Source organism: Manacus candei, unplaced genomic scaffold, assembly GCF_025592945.1.
Source record: "Manacus candei isolate 608988 ecotype Guabito, Panama unplaced genomic scaffold, ASM2559294v1 h1tg000017l, whole genome shotgun sequence".
Classification (NCBI taxonomy): Eukaryota; Metazoa; Chordata; class Aves; order Passeriformes; family Pipridae; genus Manacus; species Manacus candei.
The window spans coordinates 25,234,730-25,254,418 of NW_026138065.1; the positions used below are offsets into that span (position 1 = coordinate 25,234,730).

At 37.3% G+C, this 19,689-nt stretch overlaps 1 protein-coding gene across 1 annotated transcript in view; it reads left to right on the forward strand.

Annotated features, from left to right (window-relative positions):
• The window catches only part of CNIH3 (cornichon family AMPA receptor auxiliary protein 3), a 46,055-nt gene that overhangs the window by 20,596 nt on the left and 5,770 nt on the right, over window positions 1–19,689 (forward strand). The window contains exons 2-3 of the mRNA XM_051783428.1: window positions 1,208–1,276; window positions 3,843–3,890. Coding sequence (XP_051639388.1) covers window positions 1,208–1,276; window positions 3,843–3,890 — 117 coding nt within the window. The remainder of the gene's footprint in view (window positions 1–1,207; window positions 1,277–3,842; window positions 3,891–19,689) is intronic.

A 19,689-nucleotide genomic window follows, 5' to 3' on the forward strand; every position in this document is an offset into this window, starting at 1 on the left:
AGCTTCTAGGTTTTATTCTCAAGCCTCTAGCCAGATTGTTATATAATTCATGGATAGGCCATTTTTAGGATCTCTGCTCCTTCATTCCGTATCTGTAAAATGAATGTGTTTTACCTATGCAGCAGGTCTGTGTTGACACCCAGTTGGTTCTTTTTTGAACAGTTAGGCCCAGGCTGCTATAGCATGTTGTAGGATGGCTGTTGCACTCATATACTGATTACCCAACTGCTACCTTATACTTACATCATTTTTTTTATTGAGCACAGAGACTTTGGGTTGTAAATTATCTAAAAAGGAATCATTGTTTTAACATCTGTTTATGTGGTACCTGTCATAGTGAGCTTTCCTTCCTCGGGTGAAGCAAGAAAGAAGCAGAAGAAAAGGTATCACTAGAATACAAACATAAAGTTAAGAATGTGATTTGAGATCTGTGAATGGAATATGATGAGGATTACTACAGCTGTTTTCTTTCCAAGAAAACACTTTCAAATATTGTTATTTTTATAGGCACTTTTATCTGCCCTGCTTTAAAAGGACCAGTAATTGCAAGTATGTCTTAATCCATCTGTTAATGGAGGAAACTGAAGGACTTGAGCAAAAAAACATCTCTCCGTTAATGAGGTCTGAAGTAAAATTCTAAAACCTGCCAGAATTTAGGAAGCGCATATTTGCTCTAGAATGGTTTACTATTTGAGGAATTTGTTTGTTAATGTATAGCAGCTTCATAACAGTAAAGCTGATACTAATTCAGACTTAATATCTGAAGTAGGTTTAATAACTAATAAAAATGGACTGTTTATGTATTAAACCTGGAGCAGCATAGCTGATCCACCTCTGTATTTTGGGTAGCTAATGACTTTCTCCTTCAAATTTGGAGATGTATTTGTTTGTGAAATAGTTTTATGGCATGTGGAAATTTGAGAAAAGAATTCTGGCTGATATGAAGGAAGAAAAATGAAAAGTAACAATGCTGAAAAGGCTGTAGATATGATTCTACAGAGTGACAGTTTAATGAGCTCTTGGTTTCATATGTAGGAGTATCCCATGTTTTGTTTTAGCTACTTAGTTCTGGAGGGAGTGTGTTGGAGAAGCTATTTTCTCCGGAAAGCGAGGAAGGGAGGCAATGCATCTACCTAGTCTCTAAAGGAAAATAAGTGTTTGAGCGAGCATTCAGTACAATATTTGAAAAAAAAAAAATGTTTTTCAGATAATTGCCTTTGATGAACTTCGGACAGACTTCAAGAGCCCAATCGATCAGTGCAACCCAGCCCACGCAGTGAGTACAACCAGTGGTTTGCTAAACAGCACCTGCTCAGGAAAGGGGGATGCACTGAGCTGTCAGTGAAGTCTGAGTGAAATTAATATAGAGTCTCTTGTGAAGTCAAGTGTGGTTTGGCAAATTGATTTACTGGGCCAGTCTTGGGAAGCCAGATGGTTACTTTTTATGCTAATTGCCTTCCTTTTTGCTGAAGGAGGCAGGAAAATAATTTGGAAATTCAAAAGCTGATGTGATGCTAATGCTTTCTTTTTTACCTTTTCGTGCTGTGGCACAAGTTTTCCTTTTTGAAATAATTTGCCTTCTCTGTGTTCAAGCATGGGATGACCACATTTTCCCATACTGCCTGTATCAATGATCCAAAAGCTTGAGTGGATGTGGTAAGAGGCATGTTCATGGACCTCTCTCTCCAATGGTAGGGCTCTAAGTGCTCCCATGCTTTAAGAGTAAATATCATATTCTGCTGCTTCTGCTATGGAAAAGTTTAAATATCACCCTGGGACTGTAAACTCACTTTTAACTAATGAACCAAAAATGCAGCCTAGATTTAAGTATTTCAAAATTCCTCTGCTAATTAAAGCTGTAATCTAGGGTGATTTAGCTGACTACAGCTAAACATGTGTCAGTCTGTACTACCAGGACTGAGAGCAGAACTTGGCTCCCCATCATCTCACTGGGAATTACAATGACTACGACAGGTGCTGTATTTGATCTCTACAGAGTATCAAGTTATTGAATTGCCTGCAAATGATAACCAGATTCAGTACTTTGCCATTTAACCCTGTTTCATAACTCAGCAGAGGATTTGTGGTACTGCTTAGACCACTGATGATTTTAAGCATAAACTTTACGTGAATCTTAGAATAAGAAGGCTTTTTTTACAGTTCACTAACACATAATCAAAGCATGAAAATAGAATAAAGAAATTATGTGAAGAAATCCTATAGAGGACTTCAGTGGATATAAACTGGTTTTGAATTTACTGGATGTAATTTGATTTTGAATTCACTTTATCTGTTTTTACTTCCCATCTTGGGAACTGCACACAAGAAATGTGTATTTATTTGTAACAGGTATTTCTTATACATTTGTTCAAGTGTATTTTCCTTTTTCCCTCTGCATAGTTGTTTGTGCCCATATCCCTTTTATTTAGTGGGGTAGTTTTCTTTATTGCACTATAAGTGTGTCTGATGTTTACCCATGTATCTTCCACAAGGTTTTCATGACAGAGGGTAGAGCCTTTTTGACAAGAGGGGGCTGAATTAAAGAGAAATCAGAGACAAAAACAAGGGCAGTACTGAGAATTTAATTCAAATTTCCTGGTTTGCCCTCTGTTACCTATAGTTCAGAGACAGACTTCCTACTTCTCCAAGGCCAGCTGCAGTTAAGAATCTATTTAAAGGGAATTGAGAGGTCTGTCTTTCTCTCTCCACTTACCTCCTTCTAAAGGCAAGAGAGCTTTCTGCAGCTTCACAGGCATGCCCACACACATCCATTCTCATGTTTGCAACTGTGAGTCTAACATTTCTGAATCTCTTTTAGCTCAGAGACACCAAAAAGAGGGACAGTATTTTTCTGGTGCCTATCAAGTTGCCACTGCCACATTGTCTTTCCAAAATGATACTTTTTTGAAAAATGGCTTAAACTTGGGGACAGAAATGCAAAAGAGGCATTTCTTTGGAGAATAGAAATAAAACTCAAACTTGTGGCAAATTTAAAACATTTGAAAAGCAGAAAGCTTAGGGAGAGCTGACTTCTTACATTGGTATAGTACAAAAAAGTTAATTGTTTGGAATATTTTTCCCATGTCTAAGTGAAAATATTATCAGATAGTCTTCTGAGGACAAAAAAACCACTCTGCCTTCTGCAGTGTAACCAACAGTAGAGAGTTCCACAATAACTTCAATGATAGGGTTATGCAGTGAAATTTGATTGTACTGGTTAGTTTCTCATTATGAGCCATTTAAAAAAAACCCTGTCTTTGATTTGTTTTCTTTCTGTGAGTTGAGCTTAAAGCATCTTTTGAGTCACAGTGCTTAATTGCAGTGATTTTCAGTATTTATGAATGCATCTGTCGTTTAAAGTGGCATTTCTAGGACAGTTCAAATATTTTTCACTAATGGGTTACATACTAATATCACATGTTGAGGCACCATCTTGGTGATAGAGGAAGAGCTGCCATACAAATGTCATAGTTTTGTTTCCCCATTCAGAATTATCTTGAAGCCAGATGTGGAGTACCTTAAGACGCAAGACCAAGTCTTGCACAAAGGCTGACTTAAAAAACATTTGCATCCTCTGGCTCGAGGCTAACAGACTGGAATCCCCAGTTGATACTGTTACACCCAGTAACAGATGAAAAAGTAACTTACTGGGACTTTGAAATGGGTTAATCACTTAGCTTGCTAGCAGTAGGTAGGAAGTGAATGCTGTCATTTCAGATTAACAACATATATTGCTTCACTGCGGCCATTAATTAAAACATTCACCCTTGCAATTGTAATATATTGTCTTGATTTGTAACACCAGCTAATCTCCTGCCTTTTCCCCCCCTTTTTCTTGGCAGAGAGAGCGACTGAGAAATATTGAGCGGATTTGCTTCCTCCTGCGAAAGGTGAGCATGAACTAACCTAGGATTTGTGGAGTTCGTGAGAATTAAGTCCATCCAGTGGTGACGTGCATTTATTTTCTCTTTGATCCTCACACTCAGTTGATGAAAGGCTGGATTCTACAGAGGAGTGAAAGTCATGATGACTTTGTAAGGACAGAGTAAGACAAATTATAAAAGGTTGACATAATAGAGGATGTCTGGATAAGAACTGAACTTCAGAACATCAGCCCATTCGTTCCAGAACAACCCTTTTGAAGGTGGTGAATAGTTTTGCAGTTGCAGCTTGAGGTTCTTTTTTATAGTCCTATAAAGCTGCTGATACTGTTGTAGTACAGGCTCTAAAAATACCCTTTTTTTGAAAAGTGACTTACTGTTTGATAAACTAAACATTTTTATTAGTTACATGTTTAATGTTTAAGGTTTCTAGTTGATAGAATAGAAAAGTTGATGTAGTATGTATTTTAACTCAGTCAGGTGCTGAGTGCCTCATTTCTGAGAGATTTCAAGGAGCTGATAATTTGTGGATTACTTATCTGTGGCTTCAAAAAACATTTTAATAAACAATCTTTGTTCTCCTGACTCTGTCCTATTAAAGTTAAAATAATCATAGTTCTAAACTATTTTATTCTGTACGTTCAAGTTTCTGTACATTGTGTTCTGCAGAGTAGTAATAAAGCCACCTAAATTATTCTACATTTTCACTTAAAAAGGTCATCACTGAAGTGTGGACTGCTGCCTGCATCCTAATCAAGCTAAGAACTGAATTGGTTTTAAGGTACTTAGAGGTTTTAGGAAACGCAGTGCTCGGGATTGGGGTGATCCAAAGGCACAACTGTGACTCTAAGCAGAATCTATGAGCTGTTATTCTCTGATCAGTCAGAACCTGAGTCATATCTGTTTGGCACCATTATGAGTTTGTGACTGTTAGGAACCGCATGTAAATACTTACTGAGCCTGTTTATGGCCCTTGGGATATGAAAATAAGAGAAAATACTTATCACCAATAGCTTTCCATTTTATCAAACAGGCAACCAGCCAGTTTCAAGCTGTGTCCCAGTTTCTTGGACATAAAGCAACTGTTGAGTGGTAATGTATTAATATATGTGAGCCCCATGGGAATGCCTTGCCTGCATCAGTGTTTAATTTTTATTGAGCCTCAGCCTCGTTGTGAACAGCAAAACGGAGCATTTTGGCTAATTGCAGACTCTGTATTCATAAGGGATTGCCTTGCTTCTGGTTCACTTAAATAGTTTGTTAATTCAGCCTCTTCTTCGAAGTTCTTTGGGGACAGATTTGTTTTAATTGAGAGATTAGATGCAAGAAGGGGAAGGTGCAGTAACTACAGAGATTTATAGTCTTCAAATCTGACAATCACTAAAAATAGCTGTAGTTTATATCGTATAAAGGAGTCATTGTTGAGGAAAACTCTGGAAAAACAATAAAGAATTGAGTGTCAGCTATATTGATACATGACAATAGCAGTTAGGATGCTTCCAGCAAGCACTAAATATATCCCTCAATATAACTTTGTGTGGCTTTAGGGTCTGTTTCTCTTTCTATGAAACAACAGCATACCTGTTTTCCTGTGTCTTGAAGACAAGTAATTCTTTTAAAGGGCTTTGACATTAGAACTTAATTCTTAAGATCTGATGTAAATTTGTTCTTTAAAAGGTTATAGGTAGGCTATAAAAGTATATTCATATATTTCATATATTTCATTATATACTAGTTTTACAAGGGATCCTTGGAAATTATTAAATGAGCATACAGTATGTCATATAAATCTGATCCCAGTGGGTGAAGATTTTCTTAAGGATGGATTTTCATTTTTATCTCCAAAATACTTGAAAAAGTGTATTGCCAAACTGTGACTAGGTATGTGATATTTCACCAGATATTATATAACTTATTTCCACTTTTCAAAATAGAATGGAAGATTTAATTGTTCTACAGCCAGGCATTTTCTGATGTTTAGTTTGGGGAAAATGTTTCTATATAATTAAAACAAGTAGTGATTGTGTGAAGCAGATATATATAATGCTGGCGTGTGTACATGCATGCACACAGGGGTCCTTGTTTTTATGGTGCTATAGAATTAGATAAGCCTAAGTTTTCTGGTTACTGAAGAATGATTATGTATGAAGAAGCTATGAACTTTGTATAGCCATGATCAAATCTCTTCTATTTTGCAATAAATGAGAAGAAGGCTTATTTTCTGAAGCCAGCACAAAGTGAAGTTCTCTCAGGATACAGGTATCTCATTTTATTCAGTGGTGTGTGTTGGAGGCTTAATAGCATAGATCTGTGTTCCTGTGCTGTAAACTGTTGAATATTCCATTATGTGCATGTTTGTTGTTTTACAAGTGTTAGATGGTTCACACAGAACACACACTAGTATTAGCAGATGCTGTACAGCCTCTGTGCTATTCTTTTTTTTCCTAAATTGCCTTTGTTTCTCTAAGGATGTGATTACAATGCTGTACAGAGGTACACAAACTAGCTGTGATGAGCTGCATTGGGCTAATGCAGTGCAGTGTAACAGAGGCACAGGCTTCTTGAGCTCATCAGCCTTGCTGAGGACTGTGATAGGTTTGGTGTGCCTATGAGGTCTACCATGATTTTTATGATTAAATATTTTGGTGGGGCTGTTAAAATATATTCAGTTAATGATGACAGCAATATTATATAATTGTAATTGCAGTTGTATTTCAAGAAATCTGTCTACAAGATTGATTCCTGATGGAGATACTTATTTTAGCACTAAAGACAATTAGGAATTTCCTAGATTAAAGCACAGTATATTTCATCAATCAACCACTGTAATATTATTACTTTACCTCTGAGGAAATTTAAATTAAATTTTGATTAGGTTATGCATCATAATTTTTGAATTAATTTGATAAATCCTTATTAAGGAGGAGAGTTGATTGAACTTCTTGCTCAGCAAAGACATTTGAGATTTCAGTTTGCTCATGCCAAACACTGCTGAACAGTATAAGTGACCCTTCTCCAATTATCAGCAAATATTTGTTTTTAAGCTTCATTAAGCTAAAGTAAGAGTGATTTTTGAGCATCAGAACTGGAACTAGAACTTAACTGGGAAGAAGTTGACATAAATAAAAGACAGACTTTTACCTATTTTCATACTGTAGTGGAGCATTAGAGTTAAGTTATGCCTAAAATTCCTAAAACCACAAGTGTAAGAAAATATTGTCCTAGAGCTCAATTATTTTTCTTGATTTTATTTGGGGATTTTGGCAGGGTTTTTTGTAAGTCCTGAAGGGATGATTGGAAGAGAGCAGATTCAGCAAGAAATGTAGCCACAGGCAAGGTGACATTAATCTCGAAGATGTTCCAGATGAACTTGAACTGTCTTGAAAAATACAAACAAATACACAGACAAAAACCCCTGCAGGGACAACGTTTGAATAACCAAACTTGGCCAGTGTAGCACTCAGGTAGTAGCAGTAGCGTAGTAGATAATGAATCAGGAGCTGGGTTGTTTGAAACATAACAAAACAAGCCAAACCTAAACAACTCTTCACCTAGTCTTTTTTGAAGCAAGTTTTAATGTTTTAGTTAGGAAGCTGGGGGGTGCCAGTGCTTGGTCTGGTCTAGTACCTCTGTCACTGTGGTTTCCAGTGGAGCTGGATCTGCAGTAGTAATGGTGGAAATCTATTTTTTACTCATCAGTTCTGGTGTTTACCAGGTTCAATTCTGTTTTTCACTCCTCTGAAAAAATAAAATTAATGTTTATTTTAAATTTATATTCCATTGTGTATGCTCTAATACACGTGACAGTTATGTTTTACTGTATTTACAGGTTTTGGTGAATAAGCAAAACCAATGTTACCTGAAAGAGCAATTATAGAAGACATTCTATTCAGACTGAGATAATGTAAATAAAATGTAAAACCTAGTGAACATTATATATAATCCCAGACACCTGAGTGTCTGCACAGTTTTGTTTTGGTATGTTTCAATATGAAAATATTCTGTAAAAGAAAAGGGAAAATTACTTATATGTGTGCAAGTAACAGTAATTCAGAGACACAAGTAATCAGAAGCTTGAAGGGTTATGAGTTAACACCACAGGTTCAGCTGTAGACAGAGCATTCTAAGGATGAAGATTAGGCTTGATCCTGTGTCTATATCATGCATGTTTGTCAGCATAGAATGCACTCACTCAAAGCTTGGAAAAACCCCACAGTATGTTCAGTGAAACACTACTGAGCTCATTGGATCAGCTAACAGGGAACAAGGTGGCTTTTAGGCTTTTCCTTAATAGCAGAAGAAAAGGGTGTTATCTGAGTATAGAGCCTCTTTTTCTTTACATGTAGCTAAATATTACATGAAATCAACATTGTTAGAAAGTAGCCCTATCTTTCCTTCTTTATTCTTAGCTGACATTTTTTCCCTGCCTATTTTGGATGAAGGAGACTGACCAATGTGCACTAGAGTAATTGCCATATGAAATAATTTTTTTACTTGGACCTTGATACATTCCAAACCTTCCCCAACCAGTAGCCCCTACCATTCTCTGCATGCAGCAGGTGCAGTGGACATACTCCTTTGTGGAGTGTCGGGTGTCACAGCAGCTGGTTTCAATTGACTGATCATCTTCTTTTCATCTTGATAAATTTGCTGGTTATTACGGTGATCACTCTCTTTGTTGTTCTGCCTCATAGTCACTGGCAAGCCTGAAATACCGTGATGGATTTTAAGTGTCTGGTTTTGAATGTGTCTGTTGATTGCTTCGTTATGCATTTAGGGATTTATAAACGTGTGACGTTCTTTTACCCAATCTGCAGGCTGGTAGTCATTAGCAGAGTACTTCTGTAAGCCTACAGCATGGTTCACTAAAACACTTAACGTGAGGTTATATAAGCAAATATAGCAAATGTGATGCATAATCACAAGGAATTTTTGAAGTGGTGTACATCCATCCATATTGTAAGAAGGAATCATGCTTTCTCCGTGGGGCTAAGAAATCCCATAGGTGAAAACTGCAGCAATAAGACAATTAGTTTGTTGTGAAACTGGGAATAGCAACAACAGTTTTACCTTTGTAGTGCTGCACATTTTTTTTTGCAACCGCAGTAAAGATGTTTTAATTCCCCATTTAGTTGCACTTAAGAGAAGAAGAAAATGTCTCAGCATAGCCACACTTAGAGGGATAAGTCTGCAGGGTTAATACATCCCTTGTTTCCTCCTAACTGATAGCGAACATTTAGTCTTTGAAGCTTAGGTGCTTATGGAAAACAGCACCTAAGAGGAAAACAGAATTTTTAGTGTAGTCATAAGGTATTTTTGAACTGTGGAAATAGCAGTGGTATTCTGCCTAGCAGGAGAAAGAGGCTGATGCTTCCAGAGTTCTGATAAACTGCTGCCGTAACAAAGATCACAAAGGGAACGAAAAATGGCACTGTGTGACATTTTTCCTGTTAATAGTGATTGTTACAATGATGGAGCACATGAACTTTGTCCACTCTCATTAGAGACCAAAGAGTTCATCATTGTTACTGGTTTCTCAGTACATGTCGTATTTCTTGATGTATCTAATGCTCTGTGTCTTTTCATACCTCATGAGTATGATGAAACTGCTGAGTTTTGACTAAGCTTCTGGGCAGCAGGAAAACTGTCAGGGGACCCTTCCTACAGAGTGTCTGGGAGCATAAGCCCTAATCAAGAGGCAGTGTGGATTACTTGTGAAGAGTGAATATAAAATTATGTGTATAGAAAACATGCTGCAGGTACCCACATAGTTATTCAGTGTCTCCCTGTGACTCAGTGCAATACAGGAAGTTGTACCCAAGCAGGCACTGCTTTGTATAAAAGGACTAAAATAAATACTATGTATTTTAAAGATTATTTTTATCATCTCAAATGCCTATTTTTCCCCCCTGCAATTTAGTGATCCAAAACAGAGTTGGTTTATAACAAAAAGCTTTCTGAATGTCCCTGGATTTAGGAAGGTTCAAATTCTAGTTTGACATTCATGCTTAGCATTCATCTCTAACATCAAACGACAACAAATGTGGCTGTGATAGCCCTCTGTGGGCACTCTCAGTCTCTCCTTGACACTGGCAGCTTGAAGCAATCTCTGTTTATTGCTCTAAGATGAGAAATGTGTTGATATTCAAGGATATACCCATATGAAATAGGCCTGGATTTGAAGTTCTTGTAATTTAGACACCATTGAGATAGAAACTAGTGCATCGTTAGTGGCTAAGACCAAATCTGACTGAATTTGTGTAGAAATTCCCAGTGAAAAGCACAGAATAAAGCACAAAGGTCAAACTGAATAGAATGAGGGAAGAAATACAAGGTTTTTGATTAGACAGCTCGGCACATGTTTTCATAGCACTCAACTTGAGTTAATAATAGTTTACTAATTGGAAAATCATAATTTTCTTCCCTTTGGATTTAGACCTTACTAGGAGATGTCATGAAGGAAGGTGTCTGGTACACATTTCCAAAAAGGCTTTTGATTCCAAAAGTGCCTTTTGATTGGATCACATTAGATAGTTTCTTTCTATTAACTGGCCTGATAAACAATATGCATCTGAAACAGGTGTTCAGTAATCCTTTTTTTAGAGGCTTAAACATATGATCTGTTATTTGGACTACAGTGATATTCTGAATTAATATTATCAGATGAAAACTTCTCATTTTAGAAGTACCTTAAGTAAAGTCAAAAGGGTGGTTTCAAGCTGTTCTTCTTGGAAGAAAATGTAATACAGGAGCAGCTCTGCTTTTGTTGTCTTTAGGTGGATGTTCTGTTGTCTTATGTTTTGCCACTTTTTGAATTTAACTTTTTTTTTTTGTTCTCTTAGTTGGATACTTTCGTCTTTTAAAGGTCATGTTGTGCTTCAGCCAGAGATTACTTTCAGCAAGACTTGGCTTTCCTTTTCTATAATGTTTGCATTAGTGTTTGCTGTTACATCAGTGCTTTCTGTCTCATGCAAGGAATAAAACCTTTTGTACCAGATGCTACAAAAACCACATGGTAATAAATAGGAAGACCATTTGTTTGCATTCACAAGACACGTACACAACAGGAAAGGAAAGGTTGCACAGCTGATCTGATTAATCTTGTTTTTGGAGACCTCCTTAGTTTTCTTAGCAGGCATAGCTTGCATCTTTTATTTGTGATTGAAGCTAAAAATTTTTTTGCTGTTTTTGAGGGGTCTGATGTTTCATTGAGTTGATAATTGCATATAGTCTTGAATCTCTACAGCAGCTGTTCAGATCCAGCCCAGTCTGGAGTCAAAATACTGTGGTCCAATTGATGACTGTTGGGAGTAAAATTATCTGGTGTCGTATGCTTAGAGACTTGTGGTGCTTGCTCTACAGACATGCTGATAAACATAGGCAATATGATGAGATAGATCTCTGTCAGCATCACAGTGAGTATGAGCTACACCCCTCTGCTATACATATGCACATGTAATTAGCTGCCAAGCTGCCTTAGAAGAAATTCTAAAGTTTGCATGCAGGCACTGGTATAAAGGATATTGCTGTTTCTAAGGCATTAATTAGATCTGCAGATTTTGTAGGATGCAAGCTTGCCATACTGTGTGCATTCTGTCAAGTTAGAACTTGGACTGTGATTACATTTTTCATAAAACTGAATTTGTTTAAATTCTGCTTTGTTTGAAGAGCTCTAGAAGGCTCTGAGCGTGTGTGAGACACCCAGAACTGGTGCGTATTTCAGTCCTCCATACTTATTTGAAAGGTACTGCTAAACTTCTATTACAGAGCCAGAGCCTTTCAGTGGCTCTGACATGGTGTTTCTACATTAGGAACGAGTAACTTTACACTTTAGGGATAAAATTTGAAGTTAGCTTAAAATTTATTAATGCGCAATTTTTAGTTTATGGAAATCGTGACTTATGGTTGGGTTCTTTTTAGACAGTTTTCATACAGCATCTCTTGTTAGTCAAAAGAGGCAAGAGATAAATTCTAAATCTTCTGTTCATGTAAATAGTGGTTGTCCTGAGGTTGTACAAAGGAAAGAAAAAAGAGTGTAATTGGACAGGGGAAATGGAGATACAGGAAAAGCAAGTAAAATATTTTTGACTGAAGCATTACACACTTTCACTAGCTCTGTGGGGGTTTAATTGTTTTCTGCAGCTTGCCTAAATGAGGAAGGAGTTAATATATTCATAATGATTCACATTTCGTAGAGATTTTGTTTGCATCCAGAAGATGAAAGGCATAATAATTTTCCCTAATCTTGCAATAGATTTCCAGTATAGACAAAACTTAGGTACCTTCAGTACCTGTTAACTGAGCTGCCTTTTCCTCTGTTGCACTCTGACTGGAAATTCAGTACTGATCATCTAACAGCTTCTCTCCTTCCCTCTTTTAGGTCTTTTCTACCTACTCTTTTGTTACATTTGCTATCTGCGAAGTGTGGAATGGCATAAAATGGGTGTGTGCCCTATTCAGTTAGCCTTTTGGGCACCCACATAGTTTTAATTTCATCAGAAAGAGTGTAACTTGGCACAGTAGCTATTTTGCAGAACTGACAGTAGAGTTGGGATCAAAGAGCTGGCAGTATTTGTACTTTCTGCACAAATAATCCCATAAATGTTGCTTGACTAGATATAGCGCATCTCTTCTTCACATTTTTTGTTTCATTTTAAATAGATTGCATTCATATTTACTAGAAAAATATTACTATTGCAATAAAATACGGAATATATTCCCTTTTGTCCTTTTTTTGGATTCAGGGTCATATCTGGAAAGAAAGTCCTTAAAATAGGACTAAAAAACTTAGAGGAAGTGTAGTATTTCTGGCAGGCAATTCATTCACTACTGACACTCATGTATTAAGTGCATTGTGCCAACACTATTTTTAGTCAATTTTACAAGTTCCTGAATTCAGCACTTTTTTGAAAAGTTAGAACATAACAATTGTTATTTTTGGCAATCGTTGCCTATGGATGTCTGTGTGCTTACCTAGGGATAATGAGAAGATATATCCTGCTGTGTCTGCCAGGTGTTCGTAGCTCGTAAGGGGAAAAGTTACAAAAACTATTGCAAGAGTGAAAAGCTCTGTGGCTCAGACACAGTTTGGTCCTTATGCCTCTTTTACACTGGGGGGGAAGTGAGATTCACCAGAGTGATGGCTGATGAAAACTGAAATATCCTTTGAAGGGAGACACATATGGTTATTTGTAATATTATTACTCATGAAAATATTTACGTATAAAACTATTTCAGGTTAACCAACTGTATTTTACTGTTAATCTCGTCTTTAAGTGTTTATTCAATAATTGGCAAACAAAGTATCACCCTGTAATAGAGGACCTCTTGCTTTACAATTCAGCTTCTTCCAGACTTGCCTGGGGGATATACTAACATATGTCCTTACAGTATCAGAACATCACAAGTAATAGCAGAATAAGGCTGAAGATGCAGCAGAAATGTAGATGAGTGAGTGTTGCCTGTACTGCACTCCTGAGAGCAGTGTACTTCTCAGCCACTTGGGGTAATGCAATTTATGCATCTGTTCCTCAGACCTATGTTGAAGATATTGGCAAAATTTGACTTGCTAATGGACCATTTTTGCTCTGATTTGGTATGCAATAAAGAAATATTTGCATTTTCATAAAACTAAAGAAATTAGGGTTAAATCAAATGTCACTGTTATGTTTAGCAGAATGTTCAGTGTGAGTTTAAGACAGGATTAAACCCTATAAAGCTACTATGCAATTACAAAAAGCAATATAATACCTAAATGTACAGTACAATGAGTTTACATCATGCCTGTTATATGGATGCAGTTTTTTTCTGCTGTGAGTTTAATGTCCTGCCTTACATCTAATTGCTGATGTTTTCTATGAAGCTGTTAAAATGCCAGGGCAGGAATTGTCTTCACCATGTCTGCACTGCTGCGCCAAATCTGCTTCCTCAGACTGATAGTGTTTACAAACCTGATATGGAAAGAGCCCTTTAGTGAACAGTTAGTTTTCAGCATTTATGGAAGTGTCAGTCTTAGGCAGACCCCCTGGAGAAGTCCTGACTGCCCTTCCTGAGCCATGCAGGTGGCTGAACTTCATTTTGATCATCACCGAGATGTCTTCATTCTTAGACCTGCCTGTGAACTGAGGGCCTGGTTTTATAGATCCTAATGAACAGCTGCAGTACTGATGGCCATTCTCACCAGTTTTGGGTGAGCAAAGACAGCATGAGCTCTTGGAATAACCCACCTGCGGGGTGTCCTGGCTGGTTGTGTCTGAAATACAGAAGTGAGGTAGGGTAAGAAGGCATTTATGACCCTATTTTCTGTCAGCATTGTGGAAATTAGAGAAGTTTGCACTCCAGGGTTGCTAACCCAGCTTCTGCTACTGGTTCTGAATTAACACTAAAAAAAGAAAGGTCATAAAGATGTGTCCTGATTCCTGCTGAGTGGAAAAGAACAGTTTGCAGAGGAGATAGACTTGTAAGATCACAGCACATCTACCTTAATGACATGCCTTCCAAGGATGGGGCACTTCTTGAATTGTGCTGGTACCCTGCAGACCTTACAGTGCAGAAGTCTTTTTTTAAATCCATTTCATAACCTTTTTACCTGTTGGCTGTTATGACCTCCCATAAGATCGGCAATACCAAAATATTTATAGATATTCCTGATGAATGTCCCATAAAGACCTGATCTTCGTCTGTCACTCTTTTTAAAGTGATTATTGGTCTTAAGACAAAGCTTAAATATTCTAGCTTAAATAAACTAGCTCCAGTAGAATCTGTAGATTTTGAATATAATTATCCCCATGTTGCAGAAGACAAAAATGAGACAATGAGAAGTGAAATGATAGGCCTAAATATAGGTATGTTTAGTAGGTGAGATGGAAAAAGCATCCAGAAATCCTGTATTTTAATATTAGATCTGGGACCATGTTACAGACGGATATGGCATGAGAATAGTAATTAGGTTCTTTATATTATTCATTTCATTGTCTGGTATTCATGCTGTGGAGCGACTTATGTTCACATCCAATTAAAAGAAACGTTTAAAGAAATTCCAATAGTGCTTTAGAATAATGAAATTGCCTTTACAAAGCATTGGCTTTTGCTGCTTTGTTTCCTTGTGATCTAGAACAGTAGGTGAAGGGCTGAAAAAACAGATGTTACATCCTTTTTTTTTTTCACTTGTGCTCTGGAGTTGGTCTATAACATTGAGTCTTGCATGTGTGAACCATTGCTCTCCCCCAGGTAAAATGTAAAGCTGTATATATAAACTTAATAGGTTCAACTGCACCTTGTTCTTTTGATGATCTGGAATCCATTTTCCAAGCATTTTCTTTTCAGGTAGTTGCATACATCTGCCTGGCAAACTGCTAAATACTTGTGGAGGTTTGCACAACATGGTTTGAATTACTTAAAATGCCCTCCTTATAGGTTTCTGTTATAACCATTTTAATTATGCTACTGAATTTCTAAATAATCGCTATAAGCGACTAGAGAACAGTTTGTGGAGACACAAGCAAATGTAGATTTTAGCAGGAGAATTGAAATAAATTGAACCTGAAAATATGGACTGAAAAGCTTAGTATATTTGCTGTGACAGCATTGTATTGGGCTCTAGGGCAGCCCTTCAGAGGAGGTTTTGGAAGTCAAGTACATAATTTAAAGTAGATTAGAAAGATACACTACAAAATGTGAGCAGAAAACCTTCCTGTATTTCAACAGTAAATTCAATGTTGCATGTGTTCGATCAGTGCAAGCAGAATATTTAAAGCTGTTACTTAAAACCACTATGTGTGGTCTGTGTGTTTAAGTTATTACACACAGTTGACCCTACTTCTTTGGTTTGTGCAACAGCAGGAGGAAACAGATGATTTGTTTCAGTTTATGTACATTCCACATACACGCACAGTCTGGGCTAATGCACATGCTACTGCTATTTTTCTGTGTGGTTTTGCTTTCTTTTTTTCTCTTGCCTGCATTACCCTTCTGATTTTTGTGGTCCTTGTTGTTCAATTAGGAGATTTTGAGAGTCATTGAATAGTCTCCCTTTGATCTCACAGTGTCTTTAATTTGGCTGACACCCCCCAGTAACCCAACTCAGCTCTGACAGGCTCCGTTGGGATAAGCTTTAAAGTGTAATTGAATAACTCTTACGTTCTGAAAACCTTGGGTACATCTCCCTCCACTCTTTCCTTGCTACTGATGAGGACCAATTCTACTTGTCAGCTTTTTTAAGGGATATGGTGTAAAAAAGCAGCAAAGTGAGCACCATAATGACAAGCTGCGGTCATCCTCTAGTAGAAGTAGGTGCAGTATTAATAACCTGCAATAAAGCTGCATGCACTTAGACCTGTCCTAATCTGGGGCCTTGGAGAGATTCCACACATGAGCAGTGTTTTCCATTTCTTATTGCTTTTAGGTGGATGGATAAGAGTTTGTGTGTTTTTAAGGTGAACAATTTATTTCCACTCAGGTAATCACCAGAGCTCTTACATTACATGAAGGATATTGAACCACGAGTTCTGTTCAGGTTTCTTCCTTCCATCTGTGGGAGGAGAAGGCAGGCATAAAGAAGGGAAGTTGTCTCAGCCTCTAACAGCGTTATGAAGGTTCTCAGAAACCCCGGTAGTGTGGAGTGTCTGATGGCTGGAAATTTCTGGGTAGAGTGTAAAATCCATAGCTGCAGTATAGAGGTTGGCATGCACAGATGAAGACTGATGTAGACTCAGAGTCCACACTGATGAAGGGAGATTACTATTCTTTCTATAATATCTTCCCAGTTTGGGTTTCTGTGAGGCATTTTATGTGCCCTGTTCCCCAGTGAGACAATCTGTAAGAGTCATTCCATGAAAAATGATACAATGTCCTGTGAAAGCAAAATTACATTTGAGAAGAAGGAATCCACATGTGATAGAATAAGGAGGAAAGATACTGACAGAAAAATACAGGTTTATATTTTGTATAAGAACTGCAGATTGTATTTAGGAAATAGGAAATGGAATAAAGTTATTTAGGACTGAGCTTCCCAAGAGATGCTCTTCTGCAATTGCATGTATGTGTGTACTACTTTGTAGGAGTATGAATTCTTATGGTGAGATAGTAACGATGTGATGATAATCCTACCTTTTACATTTTAAATGTGAAAGATTGTGAATAAGGGTTTTCATATTTATGATGTGGATATTTACTTAACTGTACATATCAGAGCAAAACTTAGAAAGGTATGGTAGTCTCTTTTTCTCTTGCTTATGTTATAGCTAAAGATATTTCTGATTAGCAGTATTTTTTTGCCTAGAAGGGTGACTTCCTTTTCAGGCTTCCCTGTGGTTTTCCTCAGGTAAATACCAGCTAATTGAATTTCTGGTGATAAATTTGTAATGCCATTTGAGCTTGGGACTCAAAGGGACCAAGTTGCAGTCCTTCAGAGCTGTGCTGCTTTGTGACTTTCTTCATCTCTGTGTTTTATAACCATCTCAAACTTCAGCTTGAGCTGTGTCAGAAAGCAGAGGTCGTTGTCTGAATCAGGGTGTTCCTAGTTCAAAATAGAAGTGTACTGTTTATATCCTAACATGTTTACCATCTGACAGCTTCCCGTGCTCTCCAAGGAATGATTTAAAGATGTTGGTTTAATTCCTATTGCACAGTTATCTGTATCACAGAAGTTACTGTTGCATTTGAGTATCTTAGCAGAAACAAGAAGGATTGACTGCTGCTTATTTCTCAGACAGCTCTTTTCTCTCAAGGACCTGAATCCCATGTTTGGTAAAGTTGATTTAAAGTTTCCATTGTTTTCAGAGGATATCATGTCAAATTCCAGGATGACTCTTATAACTAAGAACTGAGGCAGTGTTATTTTTTAGTTATTTAGTTTACTTCACAAGCCTTACTGTAAGTGCCTTTCTCTACTTTATGCTTTCAATTCACTTACCTCCTTTTAGATTTGGTCTCTTAGGTACATCACCTGAATGTAAATGGTAATTGGCTTTGCAGTTAGGCTTTGTTTGCTTCTATGCATGAATTCTCTCCAGAAACGGTGTTCAGCACTGATCCTTTCTTTCTTTATGTCTACTGGAAATTATCACTCCAAGAAGAGAGTGAAGAGACATAAATGACCCACTTGCTGTTCTATCAAAAACACAGGTAGATTTAGTTTACACCAGAAACTGTGACTGGAAAGTGAGCCTATTTCTGAGAGCCCTCTGCTTCCTTTGTTTCCTTTCTAGCTTCACTTCAGATTTTTGTTTCATTTTTTAAGCTCTGCATAAATTTTCACCATGGGTTTCCTTCCCTGTTATTGCCAGCCAGCCCACTGATCAGGCACCACGTTTTCAGTCTTGCTAAGTTTGTGTATTGTGTTGCAATCAGAAGTCAAATATGTGATAATGAGTGTAATATGCTTCTGAGTGTTGTGATGTTTAGTGGGTAGACATACATTATGAAGACTTTTCTTGTCTGCAGTTTGTGATGGAGATGAGTCATTCTTTGGGGAAAGGTTATAGTCATGTTGTAAATCTCATTCTAACAGTGAAAAATAAAATAAAAAAAATCCAGCAGTGATAAATAACGACCATCTGGAACCTAAACGATATAATTGTATTATGATTTGTCATCCACATAAGATAAGCTTTTGAGAATGTTTAAGTTGAAGGCGTAGACACAGAGATACCAAATGTGTTAACTGCTTCAAGTACTAAAGTTAAATGAATTTGAACAATATGTTCTATGTGAGGTGGAAAGACTCCTAGAACCAAGACAATGGAATTCCTTGCAGCACAGCTGTATGAGAGTAGGTAGGCATTGGGAGAAGCTGTATAATAGGTTTTACATTGCTTTAAAAAAATAGGACTCGCTTTAATTATTTGACAGATGAAAATTAATTTACATCAAAAGAAGCCTTCAAATGCCTTTTGTGGTTTAACTCTAGTTGATGTATCTCCAAGATTAGCAATGGGTGCAGATGAACTGTGTATGGGTTTGTCTAGCTTTAAGAAATATGTGCTGCTGGAAATGAATCTCTCCTATCACTTGAAGAAAAGAAACAGAGATTGCTGAAAAAAAGACATGGGAAGAAAACAAGAGAATAAAGACAGCTAAGAAATGGGAAAGCAGTGAAAAAAGCAAAATGCCTTGTGAAATAACTACTCTGAATCAACATCACATAAATTTCTGCTTCTGCCAGCTGCCCACTCACTTTCTCTTTTAATAGAAGGAGTCATCATGGTTCTGAAGCAAGTAGTGTAGGGAGCCGTGCATCTTCTAAGGAAGTGAGTTTCCTGTCTTAGTGGGATTTAGCTTGCAAGACTGACTTACTAATGGATTTGATCTCTTTAGGGTGTATATAACATATCAAAATGGTGGAAGCAGTGTTCTATTTTTCCAAGGACACTCCTCCAATACGGAAGTGAAGCTTCAGAAATCGCTTTATTATTTCCTTTTTGAATGCAACGATAAAAAAATTTAGTTCTTTAAAAACCCTTTTACCAACATTCATTTAGTCTCACAACACTTCTGTGAGGGAGGCATTAATATAACATATGTTTTGTAGATATGAATCTGGAACACCAGATAAGACAGTGGGTGATTTGTCCCACGCCTGTCAGCAAGGCCTCGGAGTACAGACATGGTTAGAACCCGGACAAACCTGGCACTGAGTCTTGTGCTCATTGCTCGTAGCCAAGCTGTCTCTCAACTGAGGTATGTCTAGGGACAGGCACATGGGAGTCTTGCCAGGCTTGCAGAGCTGATTTGTTTTCTGAAAAACTACTTAGGTGACTAAAATCAAAGATGTGTTTTACTGACATCTGTTATTTCTCTTCCTTTCTTT